Source organism: Octopus sinensis, linkage group LG13 (assembly GCF_006345805.1).
Source record: "Octopus sinensis linkage group LG13, ASM634580v1, whole genome shotgun sequence".
Taxonomy (NCBI): domain Eukaryota; kingdom Metazoa; phylum Mollusca; class Cephalopoda; order Octopoda; family Octopodidae; genus Octopus; species Octopus sinensis.
The window spans coordinates 61,401,568-61,422,779 of record NC_043009.1 but is presented as its reverse complement, the minus strand read 5'-3'; the positions used below and the strand labels follow the sequence as shown (position 1 = coordinate 61,422,779).

Below are 21,212 nucleotides of genomic sequence, written 5' to 3'. Positions count from 1 at the left end.
GGTGGGGTGGCGAACCCTGCTGTACTCTTTCACCACAACTTTCTCTCTTTCTTCCTGTTTCTGTTGTACCTGTATTTCAAAGGGTCAGCTTTGTCACACACTGTGTCACACTGAATCTCCCTAGGAACTATGTTAAGGGGACATAATGTGTCTGTGGAGTGCTCAGCCACTTACACATTAATTTCATAAGCAGGCTGTTCCATTGATTGGATCAACTGAAACCCTTGTTGTCATAACCGATGGAATGTCACCATATACATAGATATAGATATATACACATACATATACAGAGTGGTGGATTGGCAGAATTATTAGTGACAGACTATACATTCCTGTCACCAGCAAAAATGGTAATAGATTTGGAAAGGCCCTTAACTTAATAGTTACACATAAACTGCTATAAGGTGAGCTATAAAGGACTTTTAACTCCTGTGCAATTTCTCTCTCTGTTCTCCCTAATTATTGGGATTGTAAAGTTAAACTTTTTCAAAGGTGACAAATTTTTTTATTTATATTCAGTACTTACATTAGTTTTTGGTTGTCTGTTAGTAGCCTAGCAAATAAGAATATTACTGCTTTTACTTCTGAAAAGAAAAGGTGAATTTATTCTGGTATTATGTACAGATCTCAGGAATAAAACATCTGCTGACCAGCTGGAGGTCACAACGATTGAAACGTAGGGTAGATGTAGATTGAAAGGTATTTAATCTCTACAAAAGTTAGTCTGGAAAATTATAATCTTATATACATGTGTGTGTGTGTGTGTATATTTATATATATATAAATGTGTGTGTGTGTGTGTATTTATATATATATATATATGTGTGTGTGTGTGTATGTGTGTATCTATCTTGCTCAGGACATTGACCTCCTAGAAACTGGTCAGAGACGTGCAACCAAGTGAATACCCTCCATCAGGCATCTACCTTGCTCTGAACGTCCTGCTTCTCTGGGCATAGATACATTGAAGCTCCAACGTCTGGCAACTGACTTAGTAAACTCCCACAAAATTGTTACCCATCATGCCAACAACCACCTTGAGCACCTTTTTGAGCTCCATGTGTCTAACACATGTGGGCATGCCTACAAAGTCAGAAAACAGCACAGCTCCCATGACTTTCAGAAACATTTTTTCACACTCAGAGTTTCTGAAGCACGGAACAAACTACCTGCATCAGTTGTTAGTTGCTGAGACATTGCATCCTTTAAAACTTCCATGCTTCCTGAAATTCGCTAACACTACACCTGATATCCCCCCTCCATACGCATGCTCACATGTATATCATGACTCTTACACTGTTCACTTTCCTGAATTTTGTACATAATTCTATGTAATGTACATGCACCTTTGATGAGTTGTAGTGCACCTGAGCACTATGCACAATAATTTCGTTATTATTAGTATATATATATATATATATATATATACATATAGGCGCAGGAGTGGCTGTGTGGTAAGTAGCTTGCTAACCAACCACATGGTTCCGGGTTCAGTCCCACTGTGTGGCACCTTGGGCAAGTGTCTTCTACTATAGCCTCGGGCCAACCAAAGCCTTGTGAGTGGATTTGGTAGACAGAAACTGAAAGAAGCCCATTGTATATATGTATATATATATATGTATGTGTGTGTATATATTTGTGTGTCTGTGTTTGTCCCCCCCAGCGTCGCTTGACAACTAATGCTGGTGTGTTTATGTCCCTGTAACTTAACGGTTCGGGAAAAAGAGACCGATAGAATAAGTACTAGGCTTAAAAAGAATAAGTCCTGGGGTCGACTTGCTCAACTAAGGGCAGTGCTCCAGCATGGCTACAGTCAAATGACTGAAACAAATAAGAGAGTATATATATATATATATATATATATATATATATGGATTAAAAAGGGTGGCTTATTAGCAATTAAAACCTTAGGGCAAAATTAATAGAGATCACAAAAGTGACAGAGGGTACTAACTAGCACTGCTTTTGCTAAAGATAAGAGTTAAATTAACTCAGAGCCACAAACGCACTGTCTTAGCGTACATATCCGGGATTTTGATGTTGACCATCTTAATCTTCATCAGCAGCTCTTTATGCCTAGGGTTAATGCCTAAGGTTAAGAGCTTCTGATGACAATTAAGATGGGCAACATCAAAATCCGAAATCGCAATCTGGCTATATATGCTGGGGACTTACCTCCCTTCGTCAGTCACTTAAGACAGTGCGTTTGTGGCTTTGACTTAATTTAACTCTTATCTTTAACAAAAGTGGTGCTAAAATAGTACCCTCTGTCACTTTTGTGACCTCTATTAGTTTTGCCCATACATACATACATACATACATACATACATACATACATACATGCATACATACACACGTACATACGTACATACATACATACATAAATGCATGCATGCATACATACATACATTACATACATGCATACGTACGTACATCATACATAAGTACATACATATGTACGTACATACATACATACATACATACATACATACATGCATACATACATACATACATACATACATACATACATACATACATACATGCATACATACATACATACATACATACATACATACATACATACATACATGCATACATACATACATACATACATACATGCATACATACATACATGCATACATACATACATACATACATACATACATACATACATACATACATACACACATACATGCATACATACATACATGTTTGTATGTATGTCTACGCATGTAAGTATGCTGTGGGTGTTTGGATGAGAAGCTTGCTTTGTACCATGTGTTCTTGAGTTTGGATTCACTGCTTGGTACCTTAAGCAGGTGTCATGTCTTCTGCTAGGCTTCTGAGCTCATTTGGGCCCTGTTAGTGGATTGCTGCTGAGTGGGTGGTCCATTGTATGTGTGTGTGGTTCAACATCACGTGATAGTTGTAAATGAGCATCACTGTCATACAAGTGGTGTTGTTCGTTTCTAGTCTTCCATGGTGAAATATTTCCTTCTATGGAAACAGTGGGGGTCGGTGGCTAGAATAGCATCCAGCTGTAGAAAATCTGCCTCACCAAATTCTTCTCACTTGTGTACAGTAAAGTGGACATTAAACAACGTTGATGGTATTAATTTTCATTCTCAAACAAAATGCATTTCTTTAATTCCAGTGAGGAAAGATAATCAAGAACATGAAGATAGGCTAGAAAATGTCAGTTTTCTAGATGAAACTACCATGAAAAAAGGAGACCAACAAACGTTTGATGAATCGTATGGCTCTGGAAAATCTGGAGGTAAAGTCTTGCATTTTTCTTACTGCTTATCACAAATTAAGGTACCTTTTAATAACTGGGTTTCACTTATTTCTTTATTGCCCACAGGAGGCTAAACGTAGAGGGGACAAAAAAGGACAGACAAAGCAATTAAGTCGATTAGATCGACCTCAGTATGCAACTGGTATTTAATTTATTGACCCCGAAAGGATGAAAGGCAAAGTTGACCATGGCAGAATTTGAACCCAGAACGTAACGGCAGACGAAATACCTATTTCTTTATTACCCACAAGTGGCCAAACACAGAGGGGACAAACAAGGACAGACAAACGGATTAAGTCGATTTCATCGACCCAAGTGCATAACTGGTACTTAGTTTATCGACCCCGAAAGGGTGAAAGGCAAAGTTGACCTCGGCAGAATTTAAACCCAGAACGTAGCGGCAGACGAAATACCGCTAAGCATTTCGCCCTGTGTGCTAACGTTTCTGCTAGTTCACCACCTTCACTTGAGTTTCACTTGGCAAACCTTCATATGAAATTACTTGAGTGGAGTTCAGTCTGTTGCAAATATCTGTGCCAGTCTCCTAACAGGGGTCAACTGTGCCCCTATGGTGTACAACAATGTCCATATTTCCTTAGATGTCAGAATATATAACTAAACCTGCTGGACAATTGTTTTTTTCTGCTAACATCTGTGGACTCCAATCCAATCTAGACCCCTACCCATCACTTCTTGCTGATATGCAAGCAACTCATCTTTTCTTCCTCTCCTTGAAAGCAAGAAATCTCTCAACCCCTTATCCTATAGACCACTTCTATTCTCAAATGTTACTTCTTTCTTCCACATCCCAGCAACAAAGACCTCTACTTACTCTGGTTCCCCACCCCTAAGTTACTCCAGTTACTTTCTTTCTCCCACTCCTAATACATTAGTTTCCTCTGCCACACTCTGAATCTCTTCAATTGTTAACCCTGGCTATATTTCTTGCTGCATTGAGGACATCTGTATCACTGAATGTAGAGGCACATAGATCAGTGGTTTGGGTGTTAGACTTATGATAGCAAGATTGTGGTTTCTATTCCTGGACTGGGTGATGCATTGTGTTCTTGAGCAAAACACTTCATTTTCACATTGCTCCAGTCCACTCAGCCAGCAAAAATGGGTAATTCTGTGACGGACTAGTATCCCATCTAGTGGAGAATATATATATTTGCCAAAGAAACCAGGAAACCAGCCCTGTGCTCCTTAGGGAGTAACGTGGACTAACAATATCGCTGAGTAGCTTGTCTTTGGTTACTTCAGCATCCACAACTACTTCTGGTTCTCACATTCATTCCGTACTATTGTTGCTGGTAGAGGAACCAAATTTTCTATTTTCAGTTCTTCACATCAACTCTTGTACTCCTGATTGGACACAGATCACTCCTCCAAGCACCTGAATTGCTATTCTCCCCTTTAACCCTTTAGTGTTTGCATTATTCTGCCAAAATCAATGCTTTCTTTTATCCACATTGCTTTGAACTAATCATGCATTATCTTGGAGCTATGATATTTTGATGAGGTAGCTGTTAATTTTAAAATGATATTTGTAGGGTTGGTGTGAGAGACTAGATCTGGCCAGTTTGAGCATAAAACAGGCAGAATACTTTTGGCCAGATATGGCCGGTTTAAATGCTAAAGGGTTAAAGTCAACAACTACCAAGTTATTCATCATTGTCTCTACATCTCTCAAGTCATCCAATGACTGTCATATCATGATCACTTGTCCCAATTCATGTGCTGTGCAACACTTTCCACCACCTGGACCTCAAGGCTGTTCAAATCAACTCCTCTAAGACTTTCTTCTGAACTGAGAAGGATGCCTTCAGGCAACATACAGCTTGTTAGTTCTCTTACTGCCAAACTGCAACCAATCCTTTTGGTTCCTTGCCAAAGGGATCCCTAATAACTTTATCGACTTCTCCTTTCAACTACGATAGTTCTGTAAGCAGAGCCTTCATACTTGCTACCTGCTTTACATCAAATGCCACACTGCATGCACTCTGTAAAATCACTTCCAAAAGTATCCCTTTTCTTCCCCACCAAGATCAGCATCATGTGTACACGCACACATGCATGCGTGCACACACACACACACCGATTGTGGAATTACCTTCAGTCTCTTAAGCCTGCTGATCCTGACAATTTTCCTTCCGTTACCCTCAAACAATGTCTGCCATAGTTAGCACTTGTCCTCACCAAATTCTTCAATCTTTCTCTCTCTTTATGTCAGTTATGGGCAAACTGTGACTTGGGGCACTTTCTGAATAGCATGCCTTAAAAAAAGTTACCTTGAATTTTTTTAGTAGTCTAGGCCCACTTCATGATGAATCCTGTCTCATGTAGCCCACTCCTCGAAAAACGGTTTCCCATACCTGCTTTAAAGTGATATAGCCTGCTGTTTGGAAACATGCTACAGTGTGTCTCAACCCTCTCACCCTCCCAACTATTGTCCTATTGTATTCATTTCCAATATCTCAAAGTTAATGGCAGCAGCCACTAATAACAAATATCACCTCAAATCTTTCTCCCATATTAATGGCCACTGTACAACTTTTGTGAAGCCAAATCTACTAGAGACCTACTGTTCTATGTCACTCATCAAGGGCTTTTGCCCTCAAGAAATTTGGTGCAAACATTGTCAGTGCCCTTGATCATATCTGGCTCACAAATGTCCTATGTGCTCCATCCATCTTTTATGTTTGTAACTTTTTATCATGTTGCATTATTGCTGTGTGCACCAGTAAAGCTATCACAGACTCACAATCTGTCAATTCTGATGTGGTCCAGGGTTAGATTTTTGTTCCTCAAACATTTTCTTCTACACAACAATGTTCTAATAGCTATCCCCTTCTATAGCTATTTGAACTCAGAACAGAATTTGAACTCAAAACGTAGTGGCAGACGAAATACCGCTAAGCATTTCGCCCAGCGTGCTAACGTTTCTGCCAGCTCGCTGCCTTTACATTATCCAGTACCATCAACGCACTGTATCTCTGTCTGTCTAGCTTTTCAATCAACATCTATACATCATATCTATATAGACATTCTACACACTATACCTACCATTATGGTCAGCATCTACACACCATATCGTTGCTTTCCTCTCTCACTCTCTTTCTATTTATTTTTCTTTCTTTCTCTTTACCCCTTAATAGCCACCTCTGCTACCATTTTCAATTGGAACGCCGATACATTCGCATTTATTTCTGAATGTTTACACTATTAAGACTTTAACCTACATGGATTTACGCAGGGTTGCATGTAAGGACTTATGGACTAACATCTACACGATCTGAAAGTTGAACCACGAACTTTTATGCTTCTTTTTTCTTCTCTTTCTTCTTTTTCTTCATCTCCTTATTCCTTTTCTCCTGTCCTCTATGTCGTCGTTTCATTAAAATCTATTCCCCTTCTCATTTTCCCTATTTGTCTCTGACGATAGAATACCCCATTCCCTGGGATATCCCAGAAACAGCCGTAAGACTTTGAATTTTGCCAATAATTTTTTCTACTCCAAGCAAAAAACCCGAAATTTTTGGGGGAGAGGCCAGTCGATTAGAACGACATCCTGTACGCAACTGGTACTTAATTTATCGACTCCGAAAGGATGAAAGGCAACGTTTGTTGTCCTCTTTAACAATTACACACCATATCTATATAGCCATCCTACACTCTGTTCCTATCATTACAGTCAACATCCACACTTCGACGTCTTCGTATTGTTTCTGCTCAGTTACTCATCCGAATAGATTTCATCCAGTTGACGTTAGTGTCGGAGTTATCTCCCCTACACTTGAACTGTCTTCGTCTTCATGGCTTCATCAACGATATTTTACGCTTCAGAGCGAAGCGGTTAATTGTTAAAAGTCGAATTGCTGACATATGTTCTACCAACTACTATTTAACAGAATGTGTGTGTGTGTGTGTGTGTGTGTGTGTGTGTGTGTGCGTGCGTGCGTGTGTTTGGAGGTGCGCTGAATATTGTAGAAGATGACAAATTTTCTACAAAATTTTTACATATTTCAAATAGTTTTCTTTATTGGTGCCTGTTTGACGATGTGTTAAGAGGTTTGTTTCCCGACCTCATGGTTCCGGCTTCAGTCGCACTGCTTGACACCTTGGACAAGTGTCTTCTGTCATAGCCTCTGGCCGACCAAAGGTTTGACAATGGATTTGGTAGAGAGTAATTGAAAGAAGCCCGTGTGTGTGTTCATCTCTACCACTGATGGTTTGTTTACGTTCCTGTAACTTAGCGGTTCGTCAAAAGTGACTGATAGTGTCATCTAAACCCTTCAGTGCCCCAGCATGGCTGCAGTCCAACGACTGAAACAAATAGAAAAAACGGTAAAAAATACAAGGTGTTTAATCAAAATCAAAATCGATCGATATCAATGGAAATTGTAGCTGTGATACCAGTGCTGGTGGCACGAAAAAGCACCATCCGATCGTGGCTGTTGCCAGCCTTGCCTGGCCTCTGTGCCGGTGGCATGTAAAAAGCACCATCCGATCGTGGCCGTTTGCCAGCCTCGTCTGGCACCTGTGCCGGTGGCACGTAAGAAGCACCCACTACACTCTCGGAGTGGTTGGCGTTAGGAAGGGCATCCAGTCGTAGAAATATTGCCAAATCAGACTGGGCCTGGTGCAGCCTTCTGGCTTCCCAGACCCCAGTTGAACCGTCCAACCCATGCTAGCATGGAAAGTGGACGCTAAACGATGATGATGATGATGATGATTATTATTATTATTATTATTATTATTATTATTATTATTTATTATTATTATTATTATTATTATTAAAGTGGCGAGTTGGCAGAATCGTTTGCAAAACTCAAAGTACAAATACTAAATCTAAATAATTACAAAAAACAAAGATAGGTTTCATTATAGAAGCAGCCATTCTCTGCCTTATCCCTTGCAAGTGAAAATTTTCAGATGACGAATGAACTGAGCACCAACTAAATCGAGGTGGCCTCTATGGAGATGTTTGACTTGCTAGAAACAACAGCTAAATTACCTCTCAAATTACTGTATTCATAAACGAAGATTACATTGGATAATGTAGTGACTTATATTACTAAAAGACTGGATGGTCATGGTTAGAACTTAACTGATCATAAGTCAGCTTGATCAAGGTTGACCTGAAACCCAAACAGCAACAACAACTGGTTAACAAGCTGACAATGTAGGATCTTTATGTAGTCACTCAATTTGCTTGAAATAGCAACCAAATCTTCATCAAATCATACCCTACTAGCCTACAAAATCATATGTTTATTTATGTTTAACAACTGAATGAATTTAATAATAGCATCTAAATATGAAACATCATGGAAGTTGTTCAGACTGAAGTCTTTCTTGTAAACATTCATAATTGGAATGAATGAATAAAATTGAAATATTAAGTATTTATGGAACTTTGATTTACTGTCGGGTGACTTTTGGCCAACCCTGTGTGTGTGTGTGTGTGTGTATGTGTGTGTGCATGCACGTGCACACGTGTGTGTGTGCGTGCCTGTGTGTGTGTACGCGTGCGTGTCTTTTCATTTGTGTTTTCCCCCACTACTGCTTAACAACTGTGGTTTGTTTACATCCCTGTAACTTAGCAGTTCGACAAAAAAGGACTGATAGAATAAGTAGTAGACTTAAAAAAGAAAGTAACTCCTGGGGTTGATTTGTTTGACTAAAACCCTTCAAGGTGGTGCCCCAGCATAGCCACAGTCTAATGACTGAAACAAGTAAAAGATAAAAAAAATTGCAATCACATAGTTCTGGGTTCAATCCCAATGTGTAGCACCTTGGGCAAATGTCTTCTACTATAGCCCGACCACGTGGTTGGGAAGCAAACTTCTTACCTCACAGTCACACCTGTACTTATTAATTGAAATGAATGTCTACAGTATCTTGTCGTTGTTTTTCTCAGGTTCTGAAATTCTGAAATCCACTTTGATGTCTTCGCTAAATTCGAGTATATCATCTCAGACTAAAGTTGCGAAACTGGCTAAAGAAATAACAATGGATGAACCTGTGAAATATGATGATGTGATATTACAGGTAAGTACAACATATATATATGTGGAGGCACGTGGCTTGGTGGTTAGGGTGTTGGCATCATGATTGTAAGATTGTGGTTTCGATTCCTGGACCGGACGACGCGTTGTGTTCTTGAGCAAAACACTTCATTTCACGTTGCTCCAGTCCACTCAGTTGGCAAAAATGAGTAACGCTGCAATGGACTGGCGTCCCGTCCAGCTGGGGAACACATATGCCATTGAAACTGGGAAACCGGGCCTTTGAGTCTGGCTAGGCTTTAAAAGGGTGCATTTATTTATTTTTTTTATAACATATATATATTTTTCTTTCTTTTTTTTTTCTTTTACTTGTTTCAGTCATTTGACTGCGGCCATGCTGGAGCACCGCCTTTAGTCGAGCAAATCGACCCCAGGACTTATTCTTTGTAAGCCCAGTACTTATTCTATCGGTCTCTTTTTGCCGAACCACTAAGTTACGTGGACGTAAACACACCAGCATCGGTTGTCAAGCAATGCTAGGGAGACAAACACAGACACACAAACACACACACATACATATATATATATATATATATATATATATATATATATATGACAGGCTTCTTTCAGTTTCCGTCTACCAAATCCACTCATAAGGCATTGGTCGGCCCGGGGCTATAGCAGAAGACACTTGCCCAAGATGCCATGCAGTGGGACTGAAACCGGAACCATGTGGTTGGTTAGCAAGCTACTTACCACACAGCCACTCCTATATATAATATATATATTTCACCATCACTTTATCCTCTGATCTACTCTTGTATCTCCTGCTGCTGCTGCTGCTACTACTACCATAATACCATCATCATCACCACCACTGTTGCTGCCACTGCCGCCGCCATTACCACCAGCTTTTATGCTGCTACTATCACCTCCACTACCTTCACCAGCACCTGCTCCATTGCCATCGTTGGCTCCACCACCACGAGGATGATGTAAATAGAGTAAGCTTTGATTAATTGAGATTATCCATGCAATTGGTTGACAAAAGCTCTCTGTGGAGGACATCAGCAAAGATCATGCGAAGGCTCAATGTATTTCAGCTACAATGCCTCTGGTGGATATTGCGAATATCATACCAGGACCACATCACCAACGCCAAGATACATTGCCGAACTGATACCTGTCCACTCCAAGACATTGTCACTGAGTGCCGCTTGCGATTTGCAGGCCATCATCATCATCTTTGTTTAGCGTCCACTTTCCATGCTAGCATGGGTTGGACGGTTCTACTGGGGTCTGGGAAGCCAGAAGGCTGCGCCAGGCCCAGTCTGATCTGGCAATGTTTCTACGGCTGGATGCCCTTCCTGACGCCAACCACTCCGTGAGTGTAGTGGGTGCTTTTTACGTGCCACGGCACTGGTGCCAGACGAGGCTGGCAAACGGCCACGATCGGATGGTACTTTTTACGTGCCACTGGCACGAGGCCAGTCGGGGCAACGCTGGCAATGGCCACGTTCGGATGGTTCTCTTATGTACCACCGGCACTGGTATTGAATCCATATATTTCCAGAACACCTTACTGTCAGGGTCGGTTGCTATGAGCTGCTCAAATTCAAGCACTGCCCCCTTTTTTTTTCTTCTTTTGATGATTTTCTCAGTTCGGTAAGCCTTGCCTTCTGGAACGGTGGCAAAAGTAACATAGAGATCTGGAACGTTGAAATATTGCCCGGTGTATTCCTTTTCAGAATTACTTTCGCCAGCGCTGCTACATTCTGCGTCATCCTTGATTTGAGTTTCACTTCGACAAGTATTTATTTTAGTTGAACAAGCGTCGGTACCTTTTGGGACATTATCCTTCTTAGGTTTAATTTGATAAGTATTTACATAAATGTCCTCTGATTATCATCATTGTGGCATGCGAAAACCACCATTCTGTGGAAGCCACCGCACGGCAAGAGAAAACAAAAGCGACCAAAAGCAACTTGGCGCTGGACCTTCATCAATGACCTCAAAGCCATTGACATATCATGGGATGAAGCTGAAATCGCCACGGCCGACTGACCACATTGGAGAAGCTATCCCACCCAATGCGCAAAACGGTGCACGAGGGCCTAAGACTAAGGTGATGTAGTACTGATGCAAATTGGAGAAGTGATTGTATTGCTGTGGATACAGATGGATGATGGGTTCTAAGGACAGATGGGTGTAAATATGGTTGCTTTCTTCCTTGTGGTAGAAGGCAAAGAATATATTGGTAGGAGGAGGGCTTCAAATGAGTTTTAATTCTGTGGATATTGGGATGCTTAGACATCACAAATTTCAGGCCTTGTGCCTATAGTAGAAAGTATTTATTAGCATTATTATTATTATTATTATTATTATTATTATTATTATTATTTTCTTCGGTCTTTGCATTCTGAGCTCAAATTCCACCGAGGTTGAGTTTGCCTTTCATCCTTTCGGGGTCGATAAAATAAGTGCCAGTTGACCATTGGGATCGGTGTAATCAACTTAGTGCATCGCCCGAATTTGCTGGCCTTGTGCCGAAATTTGAAATCATTATCGTTATTATGGAAACCATACATATCCATTACTGATTTTCTCAAACATCATCAGCAGCAATTCTCTTTTGAAAGATGTAAATTATTCATCGCACCATAGTGAATAAGTTAGTAGTAGTAGTAGCTGTAATGGTGGTGGTAAGGTTAGTAGTAGTAGTGACCACAGCAATAACAGTTATTAAAGTGTTGGTAGGTTACTGTTGTATAAAAGATGTTGAGATTATTCAAACCAGTGTCCTGGCCGTTGAGGACATCCACTTCTCCTTCTGTGATCAATCATTGTCCGAGCGTCAGCTTGCTGGACAGTGTGGACATTTTTGGATGGTGTGAGCAGTGATGGATTGTGTGGTGTATGTTTGGTGAATTGATAAAGAATTTAGACATTTCCAACTGACCGAATTGGTTGGATCTTGGACATTTTATATGTATGCTTGTCGGTATTATGTAAATTATGTAAGCTACTGTCTCCATATTTTCCTTCCCTCTTTCTGTGTGTGTGTGTGTGTTGTTTTACTTGTTTCAATTATTAGACTGGCAATGCTGGGGCACCACCTTGAGGATTTTTAGTTGCATAACTTACTTGACCCTGGTACGTATTTTTATTTTAAGCCTGCCACTTATTCTATTGGTCTCTTTTGCTGATCTGCTGATTTATGGGGATGTAAACACACCAACACTGGCTGTTAAGCGAAGGTCAACTTTGCCTTTCATCCTTTCGGGGTCGATAAATTAAGTACTGGTTACGCACTGGGGTCGATGTAATCAACTTAATCCGTTTGTTTGTCCTTGTTTGTTCCCTCTATGTTTAGCCCCTTGTGGGTAATAAAGAAATAGGTAGTGGTGGACAAAGATGGGCACAAAGACACACACACACTATCCTCCTCTATGGTTGTGAAACATGGCCTATGAGGGTAGTCGATCAGCGAAGGCTGGAGGTGTTCGACAATGGCTGTCTCCGCCGCATTCTTCGCTGTCGACACATTGATCGGGTTCCTACAGCCGGTCTTTGTCATCGCCTGAATCTCCGGCCCCTCCCTTGGGTGCTTCTACAACGGCGCTTAAGGTGGTTCGGTCATGCGGCCTGGCGTCCAGAGGGTGAGCTGATTCATGATGTCCTCCTCCCACCTCCTCTTCCCAACTGGCGCAAATGCATGGCGAGCAGCTGAAGACCTGGGCAACGACGATAAAGGAGGACCTCTCCAAACTCTCAGGTCTGTAGGTGGTCAGTCTGTGCAGATGGAACCGCGAATGGCTTGTTATCTCCAGTGAACTCACACGGGATCGTCGAGCGTGGGCCACCATGGTTCGTGATGCTGTCAGGACCAGAGAAGAAGCCAGCTCAATCCGCCATGGGTGAACACCGTCACAAGCAAGTAAAAAGTGTGTGTGTGTGCAAATGTTTACATAGACAACTCAACAGCAACAGATATCTCTGCATACACCTCATAGGCAGGATTGACAGAACAGACAGACTGGTTCTAAAACACTTCTGCAGATTATCTCAACTATAGGCGCAGGAGTGGCTGTGTGGTAAGTAGCTTGCTTACCAACCACATGGTTCCGTGTTCAGTCCCACTGCGTGGCACCCTGGCCAAGTGTCTTCTATTATAGCCTCGGGCTGACCAAAGCCTTGTGAGTCGATTTGGTAGATGGAAACTGAAAGAAGCTTGTCATATATATGTATATATATATATATGCGTGTGTGTGTTTGTGTGTCTATGTTTGTCCCCCCAACATGACTTGACAACTGATACTGGTGTGTTTAGGTCCCTGTAACTTAGTGGTTCAGCAAAAGAGACTGATAGAATAAGTACTAGGCCTACAAAGAATAAGCGCTCATTTTCAACTGCCTACTACCTCAATACACTTGACTAATATAGGCACAATGAGTTGCTATTATCAATAGGCTGAAACAGCTGTAAGTGATTCTAATAATTTGTATTCATGTTTTTTAATAACTGCTTGTATTCTTATCTTATATGCATTGAATAATATACTATATGTATGTATGTTATTATGGTCGTCGTTTTGATAAATAAATAAGTCAACATTTTAATATCCTAAAGCTGATAAACCAACTAATGTACTTCTCCATTTTCTTATTTGCAATATATATATATATATATATATATATATATATATATATATATATATATATATATATATCATCATCATCATCATCATCATCATTTAGCGTCCGTTTTCCATGCTAGCATGGGTTGGACGGTTTAACTGGGGTCTGGGAAGCCGGAAGGCTGCATCAGGCCCAGTCAGATCTGGCAGTGTTTCTACGGCTGGATACCCTTCCTAACGCCAACCACTCCGTGAGTGTAGTGGATGCTTTTTACGTGCCACCTGCACAGGTGCCAGACGGAGCTGGCAAACGGCTATGAACGGATGGTGCTTTTACATGCCACCGGCACGGGGGCCAGGTGAGGCTGGCAACGGACATGAACAGATGGTGCTTTTACATGCCACCGGCACGGGGGCCAGGCAAGCCTGGCAACGGACGCGAGTGGACGGTGCTTTTATGTGCCACTGGCACGGGGGCCAGGCGAGGCTGGCAATATATATATAGAGTGACTCTGTGACCAAGTCTCTTGAATTTCGGTTCTGGGTTTTCACATAGTTGTGTACTTCCCCAGTTGAACTCACAGTGTTTAGGTCGACCTGAATTTATTGTAAAAGACACTTATTCCCAGTTAATACATGCACACGTACACATGCACACACATGCACACACATGCACACACATGCACACACATACCATATGCACATTTATATTTAGATATTTATATTTGTTTCAGAGTTTGAATTTTGCAAGGGATCTATTCATAATGGAGAGAATAATCAATCTGAATACTTACCAACCGAAATTAGCCAAGTACCGTAACTTACCAGTCAGTTTCAGTGAGTATTTCATGGACTTCATAACCCTCCTCCTTCCCCTCCTCCTGCTGCTGCTTCTCCTCTCCTTCTTGATTCTCCTTCTTCCTATCTTCCTATCTTCTTTCTGCTTCATCTCCTCCTCCTACTTCTTCTCTTCCACCCCTGCTTCTCCTCTTCTTCTTGCTCCTCCTCCTCCTCTTCTTCCTGCTTCTTCTCCTCCTCCTTCTTCTCCTACTTCTTCTCTTCCACCCCCTGCGTCTCCTCTTCTTCTTGATTCTCCTCCTCTTCTTCCTGCTTCTTCTCCTCTTCTTCCTGCTTCTTCTCCTCCTGCTTCATCTCTTCCACTCCCTGCTTCTCCTCTTCTTCCTCCTCCTCCTCCTCCTGCTCCTCCTATCTCCTCCTCCTCTGCCTCCTTTGCATAGTAATCAACATCATCCATATCCTGCTCAGCTCAAATCCTAGTGGACTGAGCCAGAACAAAAAAAGCAACAACAAAAAAACAAAAAAAAAAACAAGAACCGGAAGCTGCTCTGGTCAGTCTGTATTCTAATCTGAAGATAAGTCTTCAAGATTGTCCCAACAAACCAATGTAAAAATATACAAGTGTATCTCCACTTTAGCAAGACACCTGTTCCTGCCTCTCTCTCTCTCTCTCATACTTTAACCTCTCAAAAGCTGGCTTGATGCCATACACCCACCTTCCCTCTCAGTACTTCACATTAAACTAGTATTTTTAATGTGAAAGTATCAAATTCTGGCTTTGTGTATTGGTGGACCGTGGCAGTAATTTCATGAGATACACATTTGCTGGTTTTACTCTTTTACTTGTTTCAGTCATGTGACTGTGGCCATGCTGGAGCACTGCCTTTAGTCGAGCAAATCGACCCCAGGACTTATTCTTTGTAAAACCAGTACTTATTCTATCGGTTTTTTTTTGCCGAACTGCTAAGTTACGGGGACATAAATACACCAGCATCAGTTGTCAAGCGATATTAGGGGGACAAACACAGACACACAAATATATACACACACGCACACACATATATATACATATACATGACAGGCTTCTTTCAGTTTCCGTCTACCAAATCCACTCACAAGGCTTTGGTCGGCCCGAGGCTATAGTAGAAGACACTTGCCCAAGGTGCCCTGAAGTGGGACTGAACCCGGAACCATGTGGTTGGTAAGCAAGCTACTTACCACACAGCCACTCGTACTCCTTTTTAAAATGTTTTGATGAACATTTATCTTTTTATCTTTTACTTGTTTCTGTCATTAGACTGTGGCCATGCTGGGGCACCACCCTGAAGAATTTTCAGTCGAATGAATCAACTCCTGTATTTTTATTTTATATTTATTTAAAGCCTGATGCTTATTTGATTGGTCTCTTTTGCTGAACTGCTAAGTTATGCGGACATAAAAACACCAACACTAGCTGTCGAGTAATGGTGGGACACACACACACGTATATATAGGATGGGCTTCTTTCAGTTCCTGTCTACCAAATTCACTCACAAGCTTTGGTCAGTTCGAGGATATTGCAAAAGACACTTGCCCAAGGTGCCATGCAGTGGGACTGAACCCCAAATTATATGATTGGAAAGCAAACTTCTTACCACACAGCCACACCTATATCTATTAACTAAGTTAGTTAATGGATATAACTAAGTTCCATTATGCCATTCCATATATGACAGCACACTTGACTGAGAGAAAATGGATTGCATTGAATTCTTGTGCGTAATGTACACCCTTAAGATTTAGTTTTGAAGTGCTGGAAAAAAATCATGTATTATACATGAATAAATGCAATATTCTCTTAAATTTTAACAATCATCATCATTATCATCGTTGTTTAACGTCCGCTTTCCATGCTAGCATGAGTTGGACGATTTGACAGAGGACTGGCGAACCAGATGGCTGCACCAGGCTCCAATCTGATCTGGCAGAGTTTCTACAGCTGGATGCCCTTCCTAACGCCAACCACTCCGAGAATGTAGTGGGTGCTTTTACGTGCCACCAGCATGAGGGCCAGTCATGCAGTTCTGGCAATGGCCATGCTCAAATGGTGCTTTTTATGTGCCACCCACACAGGAGCCAGTCCAGCGGCACTGACAACGACATCGCTCAAATGTTTTTTCATGTGCCACCAGCACAAGTGCTAGTAGGCGACACAGGTAACGATCACGCTCAAATGGTGTTTTTAATATGCCTTCGGCTCAGAGGCCAGCTTGTTGCTCTGGCCCCGATCCTTCTCGTATGGTTCTCTTAGCATTCCACTAGCATGGATGTCAGTCATCGAATTTGATTTTGATCTCCAAAAAATTGTTTTAGAGCTACATGGATACCTTTTTAGAACATCAAATATTGCATTATTAGCCTTGAAAGATCATCTCATATAAGTCCTTGGTGCATAAAAGCACACACATAGATCATAACAGACTGGAATTTGTCTGCTGTGGGTGCTGAATTCCCATATCACATGATTCTAGTCTGTTGGACCTCATCAATGGAGAGAACCACTTACTGCATGCCAGTCAAATCTTGCTGCTTCGATATATAGAATTTCAGCATCTTTTCAGGCACCGATGAAGAACAATCTCAGGAAGATAAACCTTTCAGGTGAGATGACAAAGGACTGAGACACCTGATGCCTGGTTGTACTCAAGAAGAGTTGTACCCTGCAGTAGAAGTGTTAAGACCAATCCTGCTGGTGGTGTAAAGCACTCATGGTGGTTCCACGTAAAAGCGCTATGTAAAAGCACTCATGCAGTGCCACGTAAAAGCATCCAGAACACTCTGTAATGTGGTTGGCATTAGGAAGGACATCCAGTTGTAGAAACCATGCCAAATCAGACTGGAGTCTGGTGCAGCTTCCCAGCTCATCGGCTCTGGTCAAACTGTCCAACCCTTGCCAGCATGGACAATGGACATTAAATGGTTATGATGATGTCGCAAATAACCAGCAGGTTTATATCAAAAATTAATTATTAGCAATGGAAGCAAAGGTATCCGTATTATGTTGGATCTAAAGATTACTATTTGGTATTGAAAATGCTTCTGTTCCTAATAATTAACATTGGGTTGTCCAGAAAGTTTGTGCCAATTTTTAAAGGAAAGAAAAAGGTCAAAAAATTCTTGCCATTACATTTTTAATCAACCAAATATGAACCATTTTGTTGCACAATGCATCTCCATCTTTCTTTTAACTTGAAAATACCCTCTTCCTAAAAGTTAAGTTGGTTTCATGGCAAAGAATTCATCAAGGTATCTTTTTACATCATCCAAGGAATTGGAATTTTTACCATTAAGACTATTCTGCAGAGTCCTGAATAAGTGGAAATCCGAAGGAGTAATATCTGGTGAATATGGAGGGTGGGGGTAACACATCTCAGCCAAGTTGCAGCAATTTTTGTCTGGTTCCCAAAGCAACAAGTGCCGAAAATGAACTTTCTTATCTTCCATTTTAAAGGGTTACAGAATTAACACAGGTTATAGGAACATATATCTTCCACAAAAAGATAGCTTAAACTGTGCTCTAAATGGAGGTGTAGTCAAATCCTATTTTATGGACTCGACCATGTTCTAAAATAAGTCGAAAGGTAATCTACTATAAATCGGCACAAACTTTCTGGACAACCCAATGCATTGTTGATTTTATTTACTTTGATAAATCGTTATTTCGGTTCATTAAGATTTATTTGTTTTACACAATTCTATAAAACTTTATAACAAACGGTTAACTGTTTATATGCTAGATGTTGAATCTTCTGAAGTGGAGGAATCTGCTAGTGAAACGGACATATCACCAAACTTACAGAAACTCTGGTCCTTCACATGCCCATTGACCAAAGGTCACACGGTCAGTTGCATGGCATGGAACAATTCTAACTTAGTGAGTATCACTGCTTTCTTTGTTTTCTTCAGTGTTGTTGTATTCATCTCTGTTGTTGTTGTTGTTGTTGTTGTCATCATCATCATGATCATCATCATTGTTATTATTGTCATAACTAGCATATTATACACTTGGGTATATTCTTTTACTTGTTTCAGTTATTAAGGCTGTGTCCATGCTGGGGTACCTCGTTGAAGAATGTTTTGGCTGAATGAATCAACATCAGTACCTATTTTTTTAAAGCCTGGTTACTTATTCTATCAGTCTCTTTTGCTGAACCGCTAAGATATGGGGCCACAAACACACCAACACTGATTGTCAAGTAGTGGTGGGAGACAAACACAAGCACACACACACACACACACAAATATATATACATACATATATTTATATATTTATATATAAAAGAAGGAATTTAATAAAATGATTCTAAAAATTATATTAAAGAAATATTACCAGTTTTGATGATGAATCTCATCTTATCAAATATCAGTAAAAATTTATAAAAACTTGAAGTGAAAACAATTTATCTTCTGTCTGGGGGTCACAAATATGTTTTTACTTCAAATTTTTATAAATTTTTTACTGATATTTGATAAGAGATTCATCATCAAAACTGGTGATATTTTCTTTATATAATTTTTTTCATATAAGTTGAAATGTCTTAGATTTACTTCTGTGTTATTTCCACCGATAGAATAAGTACTAGACTTACAAAGAATAAGTCCTGGGGTTGATTTGTTCGACTAAAAGGCGGTGCTCCAGCATGGCCACAGTCAAATGACTGAAACAAGTAAAAGAGTAAAAGAGAGATCAACACAAAACTTCATTGCCTAGTGTGTTTCCAAATTGTCTTCATGTCCTGACTGCATCCTACAAACTGGTCAGCTGTAACAAGCAGAGTTTTGTAGGCTGTGTTCAAAATGCTGTTACAGCCGTTGCCTTCAGTATAGAATATCAAAAGTTGGTCAGTCAGCTTATTAGATGCATTGTAATGATATACTAAAGTTACAGTAATCTGGAACAGTTATAACTGCCTCTCCTAAAACAGTCTCAGAACTTCTGGAATGCACCACGTATAGCTGTAGTAAGTGGCAAGAAATATAAAGCAGCACTGTGGAAATAATAATCTCTACTAACAAGTCATTTTACTCTCTTGTTTCAAAGGATCTCATTGCTGTCGGATATGGAGAGTTTGAATTCAAGAACCAGAAGCATGGCCTTGCATGTTGCTGGTCCATGAAGAATCCTGAGGTAAGGAGGTTCAAATCTTAGGTTTTCAATTCTGGAGGGTTTTTTTTTCTTTTCTTTTTTTTTTTTTGCATTATACCATTATTCCTCACTATTCAGCAAACTGGGTTACTAACCACTGTGGGATCCCTCATGTCTTTAATTGACCAGCTCAAAACAGCAGCCAAATTTCTTTCAAATCACTCCCTGCTGTCTTCAAAAGGATTTATATATTAGCTAATGTCCCCATCTTTTCTGCTGGGTTGGCCATGAGATTCAGATGCCAGGTAACTGGCTCCCAAAGACAGTCCTCTTCAACAAGATTGAGACTGGGTATAAGCCTCATGGATGTCCAAAATTTCATTTTCATGATCTTCACAAGAAGTGGTCTCTCATTTTATGCAGTGTCTAATCCCTATTGGTTGGAGTTCCTGGCTGTTAATTGGGAGGTGTGGAGGTCCGTGTGTGATGCTGGAGTTAAGCTCTTTGAAACCAAATACAATAGACTGCATGAAGAGAGGAAGAGGCATTGTTGTCAACCCCTGCAGCTATTGTTTGGGGCCACTTTCAATGCCCTTAGTGCCACAGGATCTGCCTATCTTGTGTCCGTTTTGTCAACCACATCTGTTCCCATGAGAAACAAGGTGCTAGAGGCAGAAGAGGATGAAAGTCTTGGATCATTGCTGTTATTTCTTTGATGGGCTGTCATAAGCAAGGAAGCAAAAAAAGCTTTTAAGAGAATCAGCTTTCACAGAAATTTAAGAATTTTTACTATAAACCCAGCACAGTCAGGTTTAAATTGTCTCTGTTTTTCAGTCTGCTGTATCATTATATAGTAGGGTTTACATCATGCATTATTTTTGCCTGCATTATCGAGTAACAGCCACAACTGATGTTATTTTGTGTTACTTTTTTTTCTGTTTCAGTATCCAGAGAAAGTGTTCCCACACCGTACAGGTGTTACAGCTCTTGATTTCTCTATGACTTACCCAAACCTTCTAGCGGTAGGTACCATCAGGATTCCTGACAGTGGTTCTTATCACTTACAGCTCATGTCATATTATTTAGTTTTGTTGTTATTTTTATATATTTTCATTGCACACACACACACACACACACACACACACACAAACGCGCACACACACACACACACACAAACGCGCGCACACACACACACAGAGTCAAAGTATGAACTGACACATTGTTACTAATAGTTTCATAATTGAGTTAAATAAACTCAATCAATCAATGGGTGAGATGTAAGGATTGATCTCCACAAAAGCACACTAATTTGTATAAATACACAGGAAATAGGAATGGTTTCT

At 40.5% G+C, this 21,212-nt stretch overlaps 1 protein-coding gene across 1 annotated transcript in view; it reads left to right on the top strand.

Annotated features, from left to right (window-relative positions):
* Positions 1-21,212, top strand: part of LOC115218544 (WD repeat-containing protein 78-like) — a 72,846-nt gene that overhangs the window by 29,897 nt on the left and 21,737 nt on the right. The window contains exons 9-14 of the mRNA XM_029788421.2: positions 3,155-3,277; positions 9,222-9,352; positions 14,681-14,783; positions 18,521-18,657; positions 19,825-19,911; positions 20,814-20,891. Of these exons, the coding sequence (XP_029644281.1) occupies positions 3,155-3,277; positions 9,222-9,352; positions 14,681-14,783; positions 18,521-18,657; positions 19,825-19,911; positions 20,814-20,891 (659 nt within the window). The remainder of the gene's footprint in view (positions 1-3,154; positions 3,278-9,221; positions 9,353-14,680; positions 14,784-18,520; positions 18,658-19,824; positions 19,912-20,813; positions 20,892-21,212) is intronic.